Source organism: Passer domesticus, chromosome 12 (assembly GCF_036417665.1).
Source record: "Passer domesticus isolate bPasDom1 chromosome 12, bPasDom1.hap1, whole genome shotgun sequence".
In the NCBI taxonomy this organism is placed as follows: domain Eukaryota; kingdom Metazoa; phylum Chordata; class Aves; order Passeriformes; family Passeridae; genus Passer; species Passer domesticus.
This window is the reverse complement of record NC_087485.1, coordinates 16,102,553-16,122,633: the sequence shown is the minus strand read 5'-3', so window position 1 is coordinate 16,122,633 and position 20,081 is coordinate 16,102,553. Positions and strand designations below refer to the sequence as shown.

Sequence of the window (20,081 nt, the reverse complement as noted above, 5' to 3'; positions counted from 1 at the left end):
GAATGGAGCTTTGCACCTTAGCTAAGAGAACTCTGTAAGATAAGTCTATATGTGTTAGGTGTTTTGGTAGCGATACTGTAGTAATACCTTGCATACTCCGGTGTGTGCGACGAATGATGGACAAAACTATCAAAGAAGTTTTTATCATACAAGAGAGAGAAGTAAGAAATAGATTCATAAAGAGTTCTCAAAATCTCACAGAGATGATGGATGAAGGTATAGACATGGAAGAAGGTTTTGAATTAAGACCTTAGAATTGACAAGACTTTTTCGAATAATAACTTATAACTGTTTATCAGACATGCCCTTTGAACTGACTGGACTTCCACAGCATTAAAATTGCTTTGTTGTAATATAGCAATGCTCGGTGCAAGCACAAAGATGCTTTAAGTAAGTAATAAGCAAATATGTTATAGTAGAGCTACGAAACGCAAAGTGGTTAATAAACAACATAGTTACGGAAGTTTCTCTTTAGGTGAACCGAGAGGGGGAATTGTGGGAATCCATAAAATCAGAGGGTTTTAGGAAAGCTGTGAAAGGCAGGCCTCAGAGACAGCAGAACAGTGATTAGAGCTAAGCAGTAAAATAAGTTAGCAGAAAAATTATGTAAAAAGTAGAAAAGTAAGGACAAATGGAACAATAGTCTGTGTATTAACACTTGTCTAGAATAACTCCCTAATCTGCAGAAAAGTATATCTAGCAAGATATTAGGAAGTTCTAAGCTTTGTGCATTGTGTTTTAAGGCTTACAAACAAGTATTGTATTCGAAATAAACAAGTATTGTTTTAACTGAAGGTACGTGTGCTAATATTGATTGGATAGAACTACTGTCAATATGCTTTTGCTTTGTGTGATTGGTCAAAAAACTTATAAAGTAAGTTATAACATTAAGTTATTGGTCTGTTGCCTAGGATGTGAGCTGCTAGCATCTTCCCATTGTCATAACCATGTAATGAGAGTGATGCTGGAAAATTAAACAGCTCAAGACATGTTCCTTGCAGTCCCATCCCGTTTGTGATTTGTACATAGCCCCCAGCCGGCAATAAAGACCTCTCCCTGCTCCTTATCCCTGCCCTGGACACAGTCCACCCGTGCCTAGAGCAGCTGTGCCCTACAGCCACACCCCGGATTCCACAGCTATCTGGGGCTGTCAGGAGCCAGTCGGGCCCAAGAAATCTGGCAGGGCAGCACCCCTTCCCATTCCAAAGGGGGCCAAAGGCAGCAATACTGCTGAAGCTCCAGGACATCCAGGCAGGACTGAGAAGCTAGCATGGGGGGATGCTGCAGCCTCTTCTCCTCTCTGGTCCCCTCACTGCCCCACAAAGCTCCTGCAGAGAAGCAAAGCTGGAGGAGGGAGGGACCAGTGCAGAGGCTGTGCAATTTTTGGTAAAGGAGCTTCAAGCCCAAGCAAGGAATATGTAAACACTGCTTAGTGCTGGCAGCAGGGAGGCAGGGACAAGGAAGAAAGTGATCTTCAGAAGAGCCAGCAGCACCCAACTCCAGTACCAGCACAGCCAGAGAGCTGAGCACTTCTGCCTCTGGCAAGTGGCACCTGCCAGCCAAGGCCATGGGGGAGTCTATTAGGTGAGTACTTGCTTGACCTCTCTCTGCCCCCAGCAGCAATTGCTTACAGCCCTATCTCTCAGGGCTGGCTTTGGTGTTTCCCCCCTACTTTTTTCTCTCTCTTTTCCCCCTTGTTTCTTTTAATCCTCTCCTGGGCCGCCTGACACAGGGCCAGAGCCAATGGCTTGTGCTACTCACCTTGCGGGGCACGACCACGGGCACCCCGGGCAGAGGCTTTGTGCTGGAGTCTTGCACCACGTAGGTGAATTTCATAACCCCGTTGTTCCGCAGGGTGATCCCTGCTTTGAGGACTTTGTTAAACACCTGCAGAGAGGAGGATAGAGGAGTGAGAAGTCACAGATACAGGCCTGATGCTGGGCAATCTCCTTCCTCTTTAATGGCGTTGAAAGCACACAGCCACAATGCAACCACACAACTACAGAGAGGTGGTCAAGGCCAGTAATAAATGAACCAGGGGACCAGGTCCTCTGCACTCTGAGGGGTCACCAACAGCCAGGAGAAACAGAGGAGGTGGCACTGAGATGTGTGAGACGAAGCCAAAAGGTTATGAAGTTCAAGAATGAAAGTTGTTGGTTCTACATGTTGTTGTGTGTGGGTTGGATTTGTTCAGGTTGCTTTGTTAGTGTTGCTGTGTGCTGGCAGAGGGACAGGGTTGAAGACCTGTCCAAAAGAAAGGAGGATGAGAGGGGAGGGGACAGAAAAGTTGGGAGTCAGAGAGAATGGAAGCTCCTGAGTACCTCTCCAAGGGGAAAGGGGACAGGGACTGTCCCAGCCAGGTACAGAGGGGACAGAAACATTGCCTTTTTGTTGGAGGCTGTGTTTGCTCGTCTCTGGGGGCAGGGAGACACACACCTGGCTCAGCTGAAGCATTACTAATGAACAGTTTTGTTCTGCTTTGACAACTCTGTCCCCATTTAACTGTATCTAAAAGTTAGTGCATTTCTGAGAGGCATTCCAGAAGAAAAGGCACCTGCACGCAAATATTGGCAAGAAACATACAGCTGACAAGAGAGACACACAGGACAACACAGGCAGTGCCAGCAACTGGAAGTATCTGTGGACTTTAAACTGAAAAGAAGGAAAGTGGGGATTATTCTGGGACATTGTTTTTAGCTACTGAAGTGACTGAAAGCCCAACTTCCGCCCTGGATTCTTTTGTGGATCAAGCAAGAGCATTTGACAAAAGCATCTCCTTGGAGCTCAAGCTTTAGGAGCGGATCAGTGGAGGGATATCTCAGGGACATGTCCCTCCAGACATCTTCACTGGGACCCTTGTGTTCCCCAGGAGGCAGGGTTAGGTGCATGAAGAGGACAGTGCCATGTCCCTGGGCCGGGGGGAAGGGAGGGCAGGGGTGGAGATGGCCACTTTAAACCAGCCTGGATGCTGGACATATCTCTCACAGGTTGTATTCTAAGCCCCAGAGCCAGCAAAGCAGCTGAGAAGGGAGGGAGAGAGCCTGGGATGGAGGTGGCCATGATGCCAGGAGAAGCCTGTGGTACCTGCAGCCCCCAGTCAATCTCCTCCACGTCCAGCCGGTAGCTGGGGCACGAGGCCTGCCCGCTCAGCACCACCTCGTAGCTGGGGCCTCCCTCCACGCGGCACAGCGCCGTGGCACGGGCGATGATGTTGGCGTGGCCAAAGAAGGTGAAGGTGACCTTCTGGCTCTCTCCTGGCTGCAGCGTTCCCCACAGCGGCATGATATCAAAAACCTGGAGGGAGGGGAGGAGAGATCAGCATGTTGAGAGTGGAAATGGATGCAGAAGAGCAGCTGTGTCTTGAACTAGAGTGGAGTCATAGCTGCAGGGGCCTATTCCCCAAACACAGCCAGAATCATCCTCATCTCATCCTGTGTCCATGCCACTGACTAGTGCAGGGACCATGGGGAAACCTTCTCCCATAATCACTTCTCCATGAGTATACCCTACATTAAAGTCAACTGGAATGTCTCCTGGCAGCAGAAAATTCTCTCTGCTGCAGAACTTGTCTTTGGAAACATTTCTCACTGCCTCCAGAAAAACAGGAGACTTGGAGGTGGGAACCCTTGGAGATGGGGGAAGGCTCATCTGACTTCTGACGCCTTTCTCCCTCTCTCTGACTTACGTGCTGTTCTCTCAAGCTGCTACAGCCAAAGTTCCTACAAAAACGTCCTGTCAACCACCTGACGAGGTAAATGGGAGCAATGCCCTCCACAGGTGCTGCACAGGGAGCATCCTGGGGCAGCCCTACAAAAGGTCCCACATGGCCTCTCCAGTGACCACTTGCTTCAGCAGAGCTTTGTGATGGACTTGGAGGGATGTGAGGCCCCCCTGTGAGCAATGCTGAGGGCCACCAGTGGCAGTGGGGCTACAGAACTGCTTCCCACGTTGGAAACATGGACGTGAGACAAATTCCCACTTACCTGAGGCATTGTCACGTTGGGGTGCTCCGTCTCGGAGAATTGACTCAATCCCCTCATCCTCACCGGGCTCCGAGACTCCCCAGGAGTGGATGACAGCACCTGGAAAACAAGCACCACGGGCTGCAGTGAGCTGGCTGGTCTGAGCAAGATCACTCTGCTGCAGGCTCCACCACCTCACCACACCAGGAGCAGCTGAAGAGGGACCTGGGCACAAATCAAATGTGAAAATGTCCAGGCCATTAGTTGAGTGTGGGTCCAAGCCCACCCACAGATGAGACCTGGGCTCCATCTGCACTTCCTACATCCAACTTGTGTGAGGCAACTGGGTGCTCCCAGCTCTCAGGCAGGGAGGGTTGCAACTACATAATCTCTGAAAGTCCCTTCCAAGCCAAACCATTCCAGGATTCCAGGATGGCCACTTGAATTTCCCTGATTTACTTGTGCATACATGGCAACAACCAGGAAATAAAGATGATTTTGTGCTTCTATTTGAAAACATTCAGTCACACTGTTCATTGAATCTATAGGGCTTTGTTTCTCCTGATTCTGAAAAACTGTGCAGTGTAGAAACAACTGGTATTTGTGTGTCAGCAGGTATAACCCTTCTCCTTAAACTTAATGCCCATACTGGGTTTTTGAGAAACTCTTCTGCTTCCTTACATCTCTTTTTTTATTGCCACATGAGCAGCCTCTGTTCCCCCGATGCAGAACAAGGGGCCGCTTCCCATTCCAAAGTACTGATGTTCACCAGGCAAGTTGGCAGATCAAAGGGCCTTTTTCCTTGTTTGGAGGAAGAGACAGTGACTTTGCAAAGTCTTGCTTTATAGAAGACAGCCCTGGAGCTGTCACTGCAATGCCAGCTTCGGGTGAAGGCAGAGATGTGAGTGCTCTGGCTGGGTGGGGAAGGGGGTCCGTGGAGATCAGGACTCTTCATGGACTGACACACATCGGAAGCTGGAAGCCTTCTCATCATGATGCAGATAAAGACCTCATGTTACATTGTAAAGAAAATAAGCCAAAAAATCCCAAACTCAGCACAGGTCTGTAGGGTCTGAATGAGCTTCTGTGAGCAAAACTTTCCTATTTCTACCTCCCCAGACTCCCCATGTCCAGCTGGCACTTTCAGGGCACAGGACAGAAGGGCAGCAAAAACAGAGGTTGGCATGAGTATGACTTTTTGGTGGCCACTTGAGGAGGCAAAGCAAGTGGTAGGTGTACAAGAAAATCCACCTCTTTTTCCAAGGAATCCTCTGCATCTGCTGGCTCCTGGTCAGAGTCCTCCTGAGCAGAATCCTCCTGGTCAGAGTCCTGTTGAGCAGAATCCTCGTGGGCAGGATCTTCATGGGCAGGATCTTTGTGGGCAGGATCCCCCTCATAAGAATCTTCCTGGGCAGAATCCTCCTGGGCAGAATCCTCCTGGGCAGGATCTTCCGGGGCAGAACCCTGCATTGTTTCTGGGGTTTCAGTTGGCTCATCCACACTTCCAGTCTTGGAGTATCTCCGTGGAAACACTCCCTTCTTCTTTGACGACTGGGGTTTGAATTTAGGTGGTGGAGGGATGAACCTGGAAAAGAACATAACTATGGTGGTGGACCTGCAGTGGGAGAGAGAGGCGCCTGGAAGAGCAGCTCCTCACGGCCATGCAGCCCCTGACTGGGTGCTGGTGTGGTGAGCTCAGGAACAGCCACTCCAAAACCAGGCTGGAGCAGGTCCATGTTCCCAGCAGCACAGGGATGATGCTCTTACGTTATGGTGTTCGCCAGGCTGTCTGCCAGGAATGACCAGCGGTATTCCACGGGCAGTGGGCTGCAGTTGGTCATCTCCATATGCAGCACTTGTTCAGTGTCGTTTATGATGCAGCCAAAGTCCACGGCCTTGGCCTGGAGATGGAGATTGGGGAAGTGGACTTCTCCCCGAACGGTGATCTTCTCCTCACGAGGATGCTCCATGAAGCGCACCCTGAGAACCCTCTTGGCCACCCGGCTGTGCAGATTCTTCTCATAAGCTGGGTTAAACTGGATGCAGAGATGAAGTTCCTCCCCTACATCCAGTGTTATGGGCTGCAAGGACATGAACAGGAATTAATCACCTGTGGATGACGTCCCAAGGTCTTGACAGCAGGAAACAGTAAACGTTCAGTGTGACCCAGCATGGGCTTCTCAGTTCATGGTTCATTGCTCTACAGCTGGGGTCTGACTGCAGGCACCACAGTCCAGCCCAGGATTCCCTCAGGCTCCTGTTCCTGTGCTCAGCAGCAATACAAGGGGGTGGCTGCTGGAGAGCTGGCATGCTTTCCAGGAGACACCTTTACTGCATGGCTTGCCTTGATCTGCTTTCCTGCTCCCCTCTCCTCATGTTTTACAGCCAGCATGGATGTTACCGATTCAGATAAGATTTTGATTCCTTCAGCAGCTCTGCTGATTCAGCTCAGGCCAATCCACTGCTGACACCACAGAATAAACTTCTCAACTCCAGGACCTCCCAATAGAAGTGCACCACCACATCCCTCCTCCTCAAACCCCACTGAACAAGCCCACAGAGGCTCACCTTGGAATCTGCAGGGAGAGGCTGCCAGTCCACATTGCAGATCAGGAATGGCTGCTCCAAGTCCAGCACAATGCTGACTGGCAGGGGGCTGGTGTTTTTTAAAGAAAAAGGCTTGTAGTGCTGTGTCAGGACATCATTGGGCTCCTACAGAAACAGGAGACAAGGAAAAACAACCTCAAGTGCCATAGACCTCCTTCCCCTTCCAATGCATTTCACATTTTCCAACCCCAGAAATGCATCTATTTCTATTTACTTCCAGCCAATTTAAGAGTTACATCTTTAAATGCCAGGATGCAATCTGGAGACTTACCTTTACCACATAGAAAGTGATTGCTCTGGAAGACATTTGCAGAACAGGGCAAATGAAGTTGCAGGTGACATCCACTTGCATTATCTGTTTCTTTGTTCTCTCTTTCCCCACCAAAGCGTGACACAGCAGCCGCTCCTTCACCTCCTGCATACAAGATTCACTTGTCTCCCAGTGTGTGCTGGCAGACCCAGCACCCCACACTGGCTTGCCACCCACCCATGGGCCCTATTCCTGTCACTTGTTATTAGGGACTGTAATTAGTCTCTGCTCTCCTCAATAGCTCTTTTTTCTTTCTGAGCTCCCACCTATTTGTTCTAAATATCTGTGCCCAGGGTCCCGCAGCCAGGGAATGCACACCAGACTTAGCTGGCAGCTTCTCTGCAGAGTTCCATTTCCCCTGGAAAGGAAAGTCCAGGTAGGAGAATGCTCCCAGACTCTGCTAAAATCTCCCCCTCTGAGTTGCTCTCCAGGGGTGCTGCAAAACCTGGCTGTCCCTGGGCTGGCTGAGAGACTGGGGCAAGCAGTAATAGATAAGTTGACCAAAGTCAATTTGCCAATTCTCATGATCCCTGGGAACAGTTCCTGCCTGGATGGACATCACAGTGATCATCAGAGCTGGCACACTGTGTTTTCCCCCTCCAGGACTCAGAGCTAGACCAGCCCTGTGCCCATGTTTGTCTTCAGAGGAAAAGCAATGCTGCTCCCAGACACTCCTGCCATTCACAGGGCTTTTGTTTTACTCCCTGCTTCCCTCAGAAAAAACACTTGACAGTAGTTTAATTTGCTTCCTGCCTGGGCTTCTAGTCTAAGTGCAACTTCTTTGCTCTGCTCTTCCTTTCTGCCTCAGCACATGACACAGGTAAGCCCTGTTTGCCCGAAGGAGCAGTACCTCCTTCAGCCTGTATTTTGGGATCAGCAAGTTGGGTTTATGGTAGCTAGGGAAACACAAAAGAGCCTTAGCAACTGACGGTGGCCAGCAAGGAAAGCAACTGAAAAGAATGGCCTGAAAACAGTTTCTTGAAGGCACTTGCTCCTTTTGCCAGGCAAATGTCAAGGGGCTGCAGAAGAAGCCGCAGTGGAGGGGATCGGATGGGGAAGGCTCAGCCCTTGGCAGGGGCCTCACCTGGGCAGTGCTGGAGCGGCCTTCCAGCACCATGTCCGCACTCTGGCCCGGCATCAGGTCCACCTGCGGCGGCCACAGCCTGAACACGGGGCTGCCAGGTCTGGGCATCGGGGAAGCACCTTTGCTTTTGGTGCCACCGAGGGCAGGGGCGCGATCACGGCGCCAGCGCGTGCGGAAACCTTCTGTGTTCCAGTACAGCCGATGCACGCGTCGTCCTCTGTTCGTCACTTTGAAATGGAAATAGCAGGGAGTAAAGCTGGAAGAGAAGCAGAGATGGAAAATGTCACAGGAGCTGTTATTTCCCTGGCATCACTCAGCTTCAGCTTCACCCTGATGCCATTCCCTGACTGCACACTCTGCAATAAAACCTCTACCCAAAAGGCTGCCCAGGCTCAAAGCTTCAGCCCTGCCAGGTCTTCCAGCTTTTCCATTTCTGTGGCTTTCCAGGATACCTAGCAACTCTCGGATGACATATTTCTAGAGGAATTCCTGTGGCTTCAGAGCTGGGACCTTGAGTACTAAAGATCTAGCCTGAAGGACTATGGAAAAATTGTTCCTTGCTGAACGCACAGGAGGTGTGGAAGTTTCCAGAGCCTCCTACCTGAGGTGAGACTTCAAGTCCAGCTTCGGAATGAGAGGTTTGTCCGTGACAATTGTGGTGCCAATGCCCACAGCCTGGAGAGAGATGATGGTCATATAGCTGTTCTCAATGAACACCTTCACCTTCTCCCGGAATTTCACTGTGTCGTTCAGGTTTGCTATGACAGTCACGGACATCTCAGATTTAGGGGAGATCACTCCATTACTGGGCTCAATCCTCCAGCAGGAGTCTTTCCCAGCCTGGAAGACAAGCCAAACACAAACTTAGATGGAAGCCATGGACCCCACTCTGCTGTGAGGTGCAGGAAACAGGAAGGCTAAAGAGGTGAGTATAAAAACCATACATGTTTAATTTCCCTAAATGTAAGCTATGGTGTCCAGCACAGCAACTCCCCAAGAGCTTATACAACCTGTATTTTACCTTCCTTTAACACACTCAGGTCATTAGCCCCATTTTGCTCAACCCAAGGGATGCTCCTCCTCAGGAGAGGCAATTCCCCCTGCCGGCTCTCTTTGGAGTGCTTGCCAAGGGAAGCTATTCACTCTCTGCTGGCTTCCCGACAGCAGAGCTGGGTCTGCACAAAGGCTCACGGCTGGAAGAAGGCAGGACTGCTCAAATCCCAGCCCAGCAGCCACACAGCTGGAGGGCGCTGCTGAAACCTTGAAGAATAACTGCAAACCAGCTGAGCAAAAACCCAAAGTCTCCTTTCCCAAGGGGCCATCAATGCTTCTGAACACCCCCTAAAGGACTGAAGCCCTCACTCCCCACTGATCATCAGCTGTAGAGAGATGCCCCAGTGCCCTCTGCTTTGGAAAAGTCACCTCCAAATGCTTAGAGCAGAGCAGGAAAGCAGGAAGCAGAAAGAAAACTGGACAACATGTGCTCTGTGGACATGGCCCGCTCTTCCCAAGAACCCTTGTCATCTGGTTTCTCATGGACTTCACAGACTGGGCAAGAGAGCTGGAAGCTGTCCCAAGGAGGGAGGAAAGGCCTTGCACCAGCACAGCTGTACAGACACAGCTCTGCAGGTCCAGCCCTGGCAGGAGCATGTGAAACCCAACCTTTACACACCATGACCACCCAGCCAAGGTGCATTGCTCCCTGCAGAGGTGGAAAGCAGAACTCCATTGTGGAGTCAGGAAAAGCTGCCCTGGCAATCCTCCACTTTGGTGTAATGTTTACCCCCTAAACAGCTGGAGAAGCAGCAAGAGGAAAATTCACACCCCTCCTCTTCAGCACAAGAGGCTGAGCCTGGACTCTCACACAACACCTGATGATTTATCCACAGACACAAACAAGTCAACAGTGTCAGGGTTGGCTTTAACCAGCTCCAGAAGTTGAACCCACCAAAAATACAGAAGATCAAATCTCTTTTCAAAGCTTTTTTCAAGCCTTTCACAGATGCCTCCTCCAGCAGGGAGCACATCCCACTCAGCCCCAAGCCACATACCCTGGAGCTGCAGCTCCAGCCCTGTGGCTTGCCCCCTCTGTAACCTCCATGAATGAAACAACCTTCCTCTGCAGGTGGTCTCCAGAGACATTCTGCAATGCTACAGGGACCACAGGCTCTGGGGCTGCACAACCCTCACAGGTGCATTTGTTTGCAACAGCACTACTGAGTTGTGAAACTTGCCTTCCCATGAGCAGTTGGAGGGCAGAGCTCACACCCTGGTTTCTGCCATTAACACAAGTTTGGCACACAGCAAATGCAGATGGAATGGGGAGTCCATGGGGAAATCCATGCCCTCGTGGGAGCAAAGGCCCACAGGCTCCTCTTGATCTCAAGAGCTCCAAAAACAGGACTTGCACAGCTAAGTATCTTCCACAAAATAAAGAGAGAACTTGCAAACATGACCCAGACTCATTTCTGCTCCAGCCTCTCTGCAAACTATTTCACAGAGGCGTGCCTGAGATCCTGGCTCCTCTTGCTTGCATCTGGATGGAATATCTTGCTTCCACTCCCACAGAATACAGAAACATTGCACACAAAAAACAGGTCAAGGGCTGCTAGTAACCAGCACTTTTCCCTGGAAAACAGCCCCACAGACACTTACCATCTCCACCCGGAAGGTTGCAGGAAGGTGACACTGATTGGCAAGGTGCAAAGTTTGGAAACAATCTTCTAAGACTGGGATAGAGCCGAAGTTTATCTCCCTCGGATGGACATAGACAACAGGTCCCTGGCCAATGCACTCGAATTGGATTTTCTGTTCCAGGAAGAAGGAAAGATCAAAAAAAAGACACAGCAAATGCAGCTTAAAGAACATAGCCAGCTCTAAGAGCATTCCTAGACTGGGGATAATGATGGCTGTTTGAAGTTGTCAGTGATGCAGACTGAAACAGAAGGCCTGGAGCAAGTGTGGAGTCTGCAGTGACCCCACCTGAAAGCCACAAGCTCCCATTATCAGAGGACAAACAATTGCTGTTTGACAGGTGCCTTCTTCACACCTCTTCCACATGGCTATTTCCTTTACCTCCTGCCTGCTTCATTCACTGCTCCATCTTGGCCCAAGCCGCCTCCCCAACTTTTGCTGCTGCACAGCCATCCTTGAACACTCAGTTCTTGAAAATTCAAAAAGCTACACTGGTGAAACCAGCTCGAGTCAGAAGCAAAGCAGGCTCTTCAGAGTCGAGATGAGGCAAGTTAGCTGCCTTCAATTTGTACTTATGTCTAATCTTCATATCTATGAGTAAGTAATTGTATCATTCAAGCAGTATTTTTTCCTTAAAAAAAGTCTGAACTGACTTAATAGTAGTCTGAAACTCAAAAGGATTGTTCTTGCAGAGCTGGCACACACAGTGGGACAAGGAACACGGATCCCTTTGCTAAACTACCTGCCCACACCAGTGGAAACCAGGACAATTGATTCCATCTTGTTGGATTTCACTGGTCCTGAATACCCCAACTCTTACACAGGACTTGAATGCATAAAACTCACAACACCAATGAGATTCACTGGAGGGCTTGGAGTACGATTTAACTACAGAAGAAACCGGCCTCCATGATGTAAAACCTTCAGTGATGTCTGACTTGAGGGAAAGGCACTGACAGCTGCCAGAATTACCTTCAGTCACAAGGAGCAGCATCCAGAAATGCACATCCCTTTGGGACATACATGGCTGTGCAAGAGCCAGAAACTATGTACCATGGCTGCTACCTCAAGAGTAAGGAACTGAATCCCTGCATGATGACAGATCTTTTATTCCTCTGGGAGAAGGGAGGCCCAGGGGCTGCAGCCTGGCTGATGCTGCCCAAGGCTCCCTGGAAGAAGCAGCTGGAGGGAGCAGCTGTGCCTCAGCAGCTGGCTGTGCTTCTAGGTGACAGTGGGGCAGAAGCAGCAGAGGCAGGGCAGAGCCCTTTGGAGATGGGCAGAAGAGCATCTGGAGGATGCCTGAGCCGGCTTCAGTTAGTGTGTGACAATGGGATAGATCCTCACTGAGGAAAAGGCTTATAAAAACACACAAACCCTTCATCTACAGTATTCTTAAAAGGGACAAGAACAGCCCAGCTCAGCAGCGTTACAGTCAATGCGGCACACAGGAACGAGAATAAAAGCAGACAGCAACTTTGTCCTCAGTGTTACTGCTACACACATCCTGCAGCAGCCCCACATATCCTGCAGCACTGCTGGCTTTGCTGGGGTGCTCATGTCACAAACCACACTATGGAGGGATGAAGAGCAGCTGTGCCTGGCAGACTGGGCCTGTATTTTGTAGTCACTCTTGGTGTTACGATATATGCCTCTTTTAGGAGCTCTTTTAGAATCTTCTTTAGAATCTTCAGAGTCCTCTTTTAGGAGGCTTTAGTTCAGGAATTGTTTGCCTTATCCATTTCCAAACTTGGTGAAAAAAACAAGCAAAGTCTGTGCTCCAGATGCAAGTTGTGTGGACATACATATCGTTTTGGCTGGGCTTTTGTGGAGGAGATATGATGGGTATTTCTCAGGTCTGAGGGATCTGGCTTTCAGAGAAGCCTCAGTCCAGCTCTGCACAAAACATTCCTTCAGTGTTTGCTTTAGCAAACAGTGCTTGCTTTAGCAGGATTCAGGGATGTTCCTGTGTGATGCTGAACAGTTGTAATGAAGCAGCACTTGTGTTCATCGGAAAACACGGCAGAGTATGAGACCCAGGGACTGGTCTGCCTTTCAGACTGGGGTTGTTATCCCATCTCCCAGATTTGTAACTATATGCTGGCTCAGGCACTGAGATTGCCACCTTTGAGGCTTCCACTCTTCCTCTTTCCTAGGCATAAACTGCTGCTTGTGCCATCAATCCCTTCTGTCCTTGTCCACACCAGCCATACCGCACAAGTTCCTGGAAGAATCCCTGTGCAGTTTACACCCCACTGGGATGAATTGCTCAAGGACACATCTCCCCTTGCTCTCACCAGTGGGGATCCTGCTCTCCCAAACACAGCCACCTCAGCAGTGATGCTGCACTCTCCCAGCGACTGGGCCTCGAATGCAATTGGGATCTCCACCGAGCTGTGAGCCTCGATAATCCCAGTCGGTGCACGGCTGGAGCACCATGCAGCAGCCTCCTCCTTGAAGGGACAGAAACAAAAGCAACTTCAGAACTGAGGAAACTTTAAACTCCTTAACGTCTACCACAACTCCCACATGCTTGTAAAAATTCTCAGGAGAAAGCAAAAAGGCAAAATCAAGATGCAAGCTGTAGGTGCTGAGCATCCCCAGGGGGTCCAAAAGTTGCTGCATCCACAGACACCCACTTCGGTGCTGACAGCCTCCTTGCATCAGATTTCACTGCCCTCTAAGCTCTCCCACTCGAAAACAAGTCCAGGACTAGAATCTTCCTCAAGATGTTAAACTGCTTCCTGAAGGTTGTATTTAGGTTCCTGTTCTCAGAAAACCTTGAGCTTTGAAGAGAAACCAGCAAGGTCTTATCCAAACCCTTTTATTCCCCTAATAACCCCCTCAGTAACATTTGAGGGGAGGAGATGGATGTAAGGCCAAACCTGAGGGAGAAGACAGTAGCAGCCAGGAAAGTCGCTGTCATTCACAAGGGTCAGCTTCTCATCATAGCAGGTCTTTAAAAAGCAGTACCCAAACTTCACCACAGGGTTGAGCACTCGCAGTGAAGGAACGACGCATCTGGGCAAAGAAATGAAAGGGAATTAGAGATATTGAGGGCATGGAGAACTTCTGTCCTCCAAGAGCATGCAATGGAGTGTGAGACATTTGTCAAATCTAATACATTGGAGTAGTAGAGTAGTCCTACAGTAGTCCAGAGCTGTCTTGGCAGTTTTGCCCCTTCTTTGCCCAAGGACACCTGCAAGGACTCCTGTAGCAGTCCCAGTGTTCCATGAGCTCCAGGGGAGCCTTTCCAATGAGGACCAGTGCCCACCCACGCTCAAGGAACACAAGACTCGGTGTATCAGTGAAAATTACTCCCTTTTCTGCTACAGCACTGTTGTCCTGCCTGAAAACTGAATCATCTCTTCCAGCAGTGGAGGGCACAAGGCCCGCTGTGCAGGTGATCAACTTCTTCCAGTTCCTACAGCTCCCTCAATTCTTCACACTGACTGTCCCCATTTGCACTTGCTTGACAAAACGGCAGCCCAGGCACTGCCTGGATGGCTCTGCCTGGGAGAGGGAACGGCACCAGGAACTGCATCCCTCTTGGCATCAAACTGACACCCACAGCAGCACAGCAGGATGGAATTCTGCTGCAGCAAGAATGACTTTTGCTCTCAACTCTGAGAACATTACTCAAAAGAGCCAGAGGGAAGCAGCAAAACCTGAGCTGACCTGCCACATCAAGGACTACAGTCCTCTTTGTAAGATCTTTTGCTCTCCCCACTCCTGCCTGGAGCCTCTTCCCCACTGCACTGCTGAAGTGAACCAGGCCCCAGCTCTCAGCAGGCTGCTCACTGTGTTCCAAACCAATGCTGCAGGGGGGTCACAAGCCACCACAAGTTCACCACTTGCAGGAAGAAGGACGGCAACCCTCTGGAAATTTGTTCCAGCTCAAGCACCAAACCCCAGGCCAACAATTCATGTTATTCCTGCTCCCTTTAGAAAAAGGCCTAGGGCCATGCCTGGCTGCGAGCAGGGGGCGTCTCACTATGGGCTGCTGTCCTAGCACAGTTCTCATGTCTAGATGGGCACATCCAGCTCATTAAGCAACACTTCTCCTTTGGAGCTGCAGCCAGGCAGTGTGCTGGATGCACGAGGAAAGACAAGCAGGTGCAGGAAAGGTGTTGTTACCTGGCTGTGAGGGGCACTGCCAACACCTTCTCGCCGACATCATCCACGTCCAGCACCAGCTGCAGCTTGTACTCTCCAACAGTGTTGGAACACAGGGTGACCTGGTAGAAGAGAAAAGAAGTGCAGCAAGGATTTGGTCACTCCCAAAATCTCATCACCCATGTGTGCTGGCCTCCAATTCTTGTTCCATGGTAGACAAAGGGAGGGTTTTGTTTTCATTCTTCTGCTGGTCCATAAGTAGAGCAAAAGTCTTTGAAAGTAAAAAAAGCCCTCTGGCAATGTCAGATTTGCTAAGGGGACTAATTTTTCACCTGACTACAATAATATAAATGCAGGAGAAATCTGTTTTCTTGAATGGAATGAGTCCAGCTTTACAGCAGGAAGCTGAGGGTAAAGTGTGGCCCAGCCCATGCCGGGCAGTTCATGGCTGCAGAGTATTTTCTGTCCCCACTGAAGATCCCTGCACTGAATACAACTCATCTGCTGCCCAGGAGATGAGAAACAAGACCAGGAAGAAAAGAAAACTTCTTTCTACAATGACAGCTCTCTCTTTAAGACCAACCTTTAGTTTTCCTTTCCTCTGCCCACTTCCAATCAAATAAATCCTCTCAAAAACACAAGAAACACAGGACTTGACCATATGGTATGTGATCTCAGCTTGTGATTTTGGAAGCAGTGCTCCTTGAGGAACATCCCGAGTAAGCCAGCTAGCAGAGGCCTCACAGCAGTGCAGATCTCTCACTCCCACAATGATCAAAGCTGGCACCAGAGCTAAAGCCCTCCCACACTCCAGTGAAGCTTCAGCCCCATGGGCTGGACTCTTCCCATACCTTGATATCCTGGGATCCCAGGGCACGGACGGTCCCTCTGCAGGGCCTTATGTCAAATTCCCTTGGCCTCCTAAGACCTTGAGCTTCCTTCCTCCAAGACTGGCTACTGCATTTGCGTATCTGAGTAGAGCTGTCAATACTGGGCTCTCCCAAGCCATCCCCAGGAATGTAGAGTTGAAAAGATATGGGTGTCAGGGAGGTGTTAAACAGGCAACAGTTCAAGGTGCGAGGAAAACCTAAGAAAATGACACAAATATCCATTTAGGCATCAATATCTCATGATTTCTGGTATGAATATCCTGATAGGATAAAATCCTGTGCTTGGATTTCACTTCTTTGTTGTCTGAACTACAGCTCATTGCAGTGGATCTATGGCTTGGCTGGCCAGCTATGTGCAGAGGAGACATCTCCCAGCCTGCTTACCAAGAGTCATTTAAACCCGGATGGGGAGAAAAACCCAACTGCAGGCACAGCCCAGGGCTTCTCCATGCCCATCAACAGTGACTCCAGCAGGGAGGCAAGAGAGGCACAAAAAGGATGTCACAATCTCAAATGCCACTGGGGTAACCGCATGCAGACATCATTCAGTAGCACAGTTAAAAGAAACAAAGATAAAATAGCTGCCCCCAGCTAAAGAAACCCTGGGAATGAAATCAGATTAAGCAGGATGAATCTGCTATTACAGAACCATATTCCTGCCTGGTGCCTTTCTTTATTGTGCCACTTACTAAAAGGGAAACAAGAAGTGGCCAAACAGTGATGCTGACTTTTTATTCCTTTGCTCCTGTTTGATCTCATGATGGCAAAAGGGTACCTGAGGCACCAGCAGCCCTGGAATTAACACCCTGAAGACGCTGTGGTGGAGGAACACGGGTGATGAATGCTCTTAGGTTCAAGTGCTCCATTTCAGCAGCACTCCAACCTCTGAGGCTGTGGTGCCAGCCCAGGGCACACTCACCAAAGGAGACGTCACCGAAGTCGAGGGCGGACACATCGAAATGGAAAGTCGGGCCCATCACGTAGCCCCTGCGAGGACAAAGGCAGGGAGGCAGTGCCTTTGTTAAAGGGAATCACAAAGGGTTCAGGGGTCCTTAGGGAGAGGGTGGATAAAAGCTGCTGCCAGAGCCACCCTGGGTTTCAAATCAACCCAGCACCCTGTGCTCAGCACAGAACCCATGTGGACAGGAGGCAGCCAAAGCAAAATGGTCAGCAGCTGACAGATTAGCTGGGACAGGCCTTGGAGCTGAAGTCTTTTACTTCTCCTATCATCACTTTTCTTCTTTTTTTCCCACCTCTACCCTTTTCTGAGTGAGGATTGTATCCTTTGCCATGGCACCAGCCCATGGGATGGTGCCCAAGTCCTTGGGACAGTTCCTGCTGCACAGTTCCCTGACTCCCACATCAGCCCTTGCCTGGCTGTGCAAAGGAGGCACCAGAGCACTCTGTGCACAGGAGTTGGGAGCACAGCTTGACCCCACAGCATGGATGGCAGAGGTGAGGTGAGGCTGCTGCTGCCCATCTGGCATGGATTATTAACAGAAGTTTTTACAAACACTGATGCTGGTGCAGAATCACCCAGGCTGGCCCATCTCCAAAGCCCTGGAGGCTTTGCTGGCTGTTCGGGTGGGACATCCCAGAGCAGCTACTGCCCAAAGCTGATCCATCCCACTGCCTGCCATGGCCCAGGGCAGAGGGAGATCCCTGCAGGGAGGAGTCACTCCAGCTCCTGGGGACCCACACAGGGCAGCAGGCACCCCCACACTAAAGGGATGCCAGAGCCAGAGCCAAGATTAAGACCTCAGGCAACACCTCTTTTCTCTGCTCCACCACAACATAAGGTAGATGGGAGATGATTACCCAGAGACAGCTACAGATGTGCCCACCAAGCTCCCAAAGCCCTCCTCACCTGATAGTGAAGGTCACAGGCTCAGGGGATTCAGACACATCAAAGCAGAATTCTTCCTCAAACTGCCCCAGGATGGTGGGACAGAAGGAGACACTGATGGCCTGGAGTGTGGAGGGTGCCACAATGCCCTCCTGGGGCTGGAAGGTAAAGCAGGAGCCCATGGCTGTGCTTGGAGGGATGAGTTTGAAGGGAGCCTCAATAGGCCCGTTGTTGAACAGGACCGCCTGCAGCAGCAGCAGAAAAGCAAAGTGGAAATACATGAGGAATCTTCCTTTCTTACAGAAGTCTGAGTCACTTTCAAATTAAACTATTAACACCTGTAAGAGACAGAAGATGCCCTGTGCTGCTGCATGGCACAAGCAAAAAAATACAACTTTGAAATACAACTTTGCATAGCTTTGGGTTTTTCATGCAAAGCACTGACAGCTTCACATAACCAGAGTCACTCTGGGGTTTTCCCACTGGCAGAGACAGTCCACTTAGACCTACAGCACAGAGGGGCTGCTCAGCATCACCAAGTTCATTCACACTGGCCCTAAGAGCAGCACTGGGCATCCCAGCATTACCAGTGACATCGCCACAGTGATTTCAAATGTGCCCAACCCCACCATGGGCAGGGCACATTCAGCTTCCATTGCAGCCCAACCTGTTTGCAGCAGGAGTGGGAGAAACCAGAAGCAAAGATGTAGAAAGTTCCTTTGCTTCCTTCCCAGAAACACTTTGCCCTTTCTAGAGCCAGAGGCTGAAGTGTGCTGAGGGACTGGTCAGCAAGGGAAAGCACTGCCAAGTGCTGTGACCAGTGCTGAGGGTGGGTGGCTTTCCTCTGACTCCCACGAATATGCAGGAGGGACATGACTGAAAACTGTTTGCAATGGGCTTGAACTCAAATGCAGCCAGTTTGTTCCTGCTGCCTTTGGACAGCCTGAGCACAAAGGTGACTTGTGTCTGGGACTGGAACAAAAGCCTCTGAACATGCAGCTTTTTGACCCAGTGTTGGTTTCATGTGTCACGCGGTTTTGCAGGAAGCCTCCCAGCTGATCTCCAAAGAAGACTGCCCAAAAGAAGGGACTGGGGTTTCACAAACAACAGACACACCTTTCAGACCTCATCCAAAAGATCAAAATTCCAAGAAATCCCACAAAATGGACTAGTATCACAACTACCCAAATTGCCAGGAATTCCACAGGGCTCACTGCTACCCTAGGAGCCACCAGGATCCCAGCCCTGCTGCTCACCTCATATCTGTGGGTTACTCTGACAAAAACCTCCCCGATGTTCAGCTCCTCAAACTGGAAATGGAGCCGGGGCCCGAGGCCTTCCCCTGTGAGGAGCAGGGGCATCCTCTTCTCACGGCCTGGGGAGAGATTTCTATTTCAGTACAGTAATTCCTTCTGCTATCCTGCATTTTCCAGGCTGCCTTAGTGCTAGTCCCTGACTCTGAGCTGCATGATGTCCCAGGAGAAGATATGGACCCTTCTCTTCCCTCAGGAAATGCAGTATATCCATAGAGACCACCCTTTCTTCTACGCCTTTACTGAGGGCAGAACTTTAGGAAATGCCAGAAATTTTGTTCTTCCTCCTTCTGGGTGCAACCTCAGAGTGTTTTTCCCAAGGGAGGAGGAGCACACTAAATACAGGCAGCATTCAGAACAGCTGAGAGGGGAAAAAAATCAAAAGAGAGGAGATGCCCTGGAAGCTGCAGGGACAGTGGGCATGTGCCAGCACTGCCCTGCTGACCACACACCCTTCCCAGCAATCACACAGGAGCCCAGTGACCTGGGGCAGTATTTGCACCTCGCCTTCACTGCACTGAGAGAGGCAGGGGAAGCAGCTGTACCTGAGATGTCACAGTAAACTGCTCGCTTATAGACCCGGGCTTCCTGGGGCTTGAAGAACACGCTGACTTCAGCCGAGCAATTCGGCCTGATCTCACCCTCCTAAAGCAGAAGGAAACAGCAAAACATTTCTCTTCAGACATCACATTTCTGGTTCTCAACCACAGTCCTGTAAGCCGTTATTTAGAGCATCAGTGACAAGCAAGGAGTGAGTAACACTCATCAATAACACTGACAACAGAATTTGCAAGCTTTAGTCAGGCTCCTGCTGCCTGCCAGGAGCCCACAGGGCAGAAATGCTTTTTGCCACCAGATCTCTGACCTCACCAGAATCCCAATGACTTCTCTCTTGGCACACAAAGCCAGCTGAGGCAGGGATCAGTCATGTGACCTTACTCAGGGATGAGGAGGAAGAGAAGGAAGACAAGCAGGAAGGCAGGTTCTCAGCCAGCATTTACCTTCGGCTCAAGGGAGAAAACGTCATCATGGAACAGGATGCCATCTTCTCTGATCTTTGCCACCTCACTTTGGAAGCTGTGGGTCAGAAGAGCAAGGTGTTCTCGGCAAGTGATGTCCACTCCGCGCTCCTTCAGAAAATCATACAACTTCTCCTTTTGCTGCCGAAATATCCTGGGATACTGCCTGCAGGCATAGGAAAGACAAACCACAAACCCAGCAGGTTGTTTAATAAGCCATGTCTTTGCAGAGAGAAGTGGAAG

The 20,081-nt window shown here is 50.2% G+C and overlaps 1 protein-coding gene across 4 annotated transcripts in view; it reads right to left on the bottom strand.

Moving 5' to 3' along the window:
- The window catches only part of LOC135279384 (hydrocephalus-inducing protein homolog), a 34,950-nt gene that overhangs the window by 3,815 nt on the left and 11,054 nt on the right, over positions 1-20,081 (bottom strand). For all 4 annotated transcript variants that reach the window (XM_064386743.1, XM_064386739.1, XM_064386741.1 and 1 more), the window contains 19 exons: positions 19,821-20,004; positions 19,365-19,464; positions 18,763-18,881; positions 17,528-17,751; positions 16,580-16,647; positions 15,622-15,857; positions 14,792-14,892; positions 13,540-13,675; positions 12,952-13,107; positions 10,619-10,771; positions 8,565-8,803; positions 7,964-8,219; positions 6,841-6,984; positions 6,531-6,674; positions 5,730-6,043; positions 5,214-5,547; positions 3,984-4,082; positions 3,085-3,294; positions 1,762-1,887 (listed from right to left, as the gene is read on the bottom strand). In XM_064386743.1, the coding sequence (XP_064242813.1) occupies positions 1,762-1,887; positions 3,085-3,294; positions 3,984-4,082; positions 5,214-5,547; positions 5,730-6,043; positions 6,531-6,674; positions 6,841-6,984; positions 7,964-8,219; positions 8,565-8,803; positions 10,619-10,771; positions 12,952-13,107; positions 13,540-13,675; positions 14,792-14,892; positions 15,622-15,857; positions 16,580-16,647; positions 17,528-17,751; positions 18,763-18,881; positions 19,365-19,464; positions 19,821-20,004 (3,343 nt within the window). The remainder of the gene's footprint in view (positions 1-1,761; positions 1,888-3,084; positions 3,295-3,983; positions 4,083-5,213; positions 5,548-5,729; positions 6,044-6,530; positions 6,675-6,840; positions 6,985-7,963; positions 8,220-8,564; positions 8,804-10,618; positions 10,772-12,951; positions 13,108-13,539; positions 13,676-14,791; positions 14,893-15,621; positions 15,858-16,579; positions 16,648-17,527; positions 17,752-18,762; positions 18,882-19,364; positions 19,465-19,820; positions 20,005-20,081) is intronic.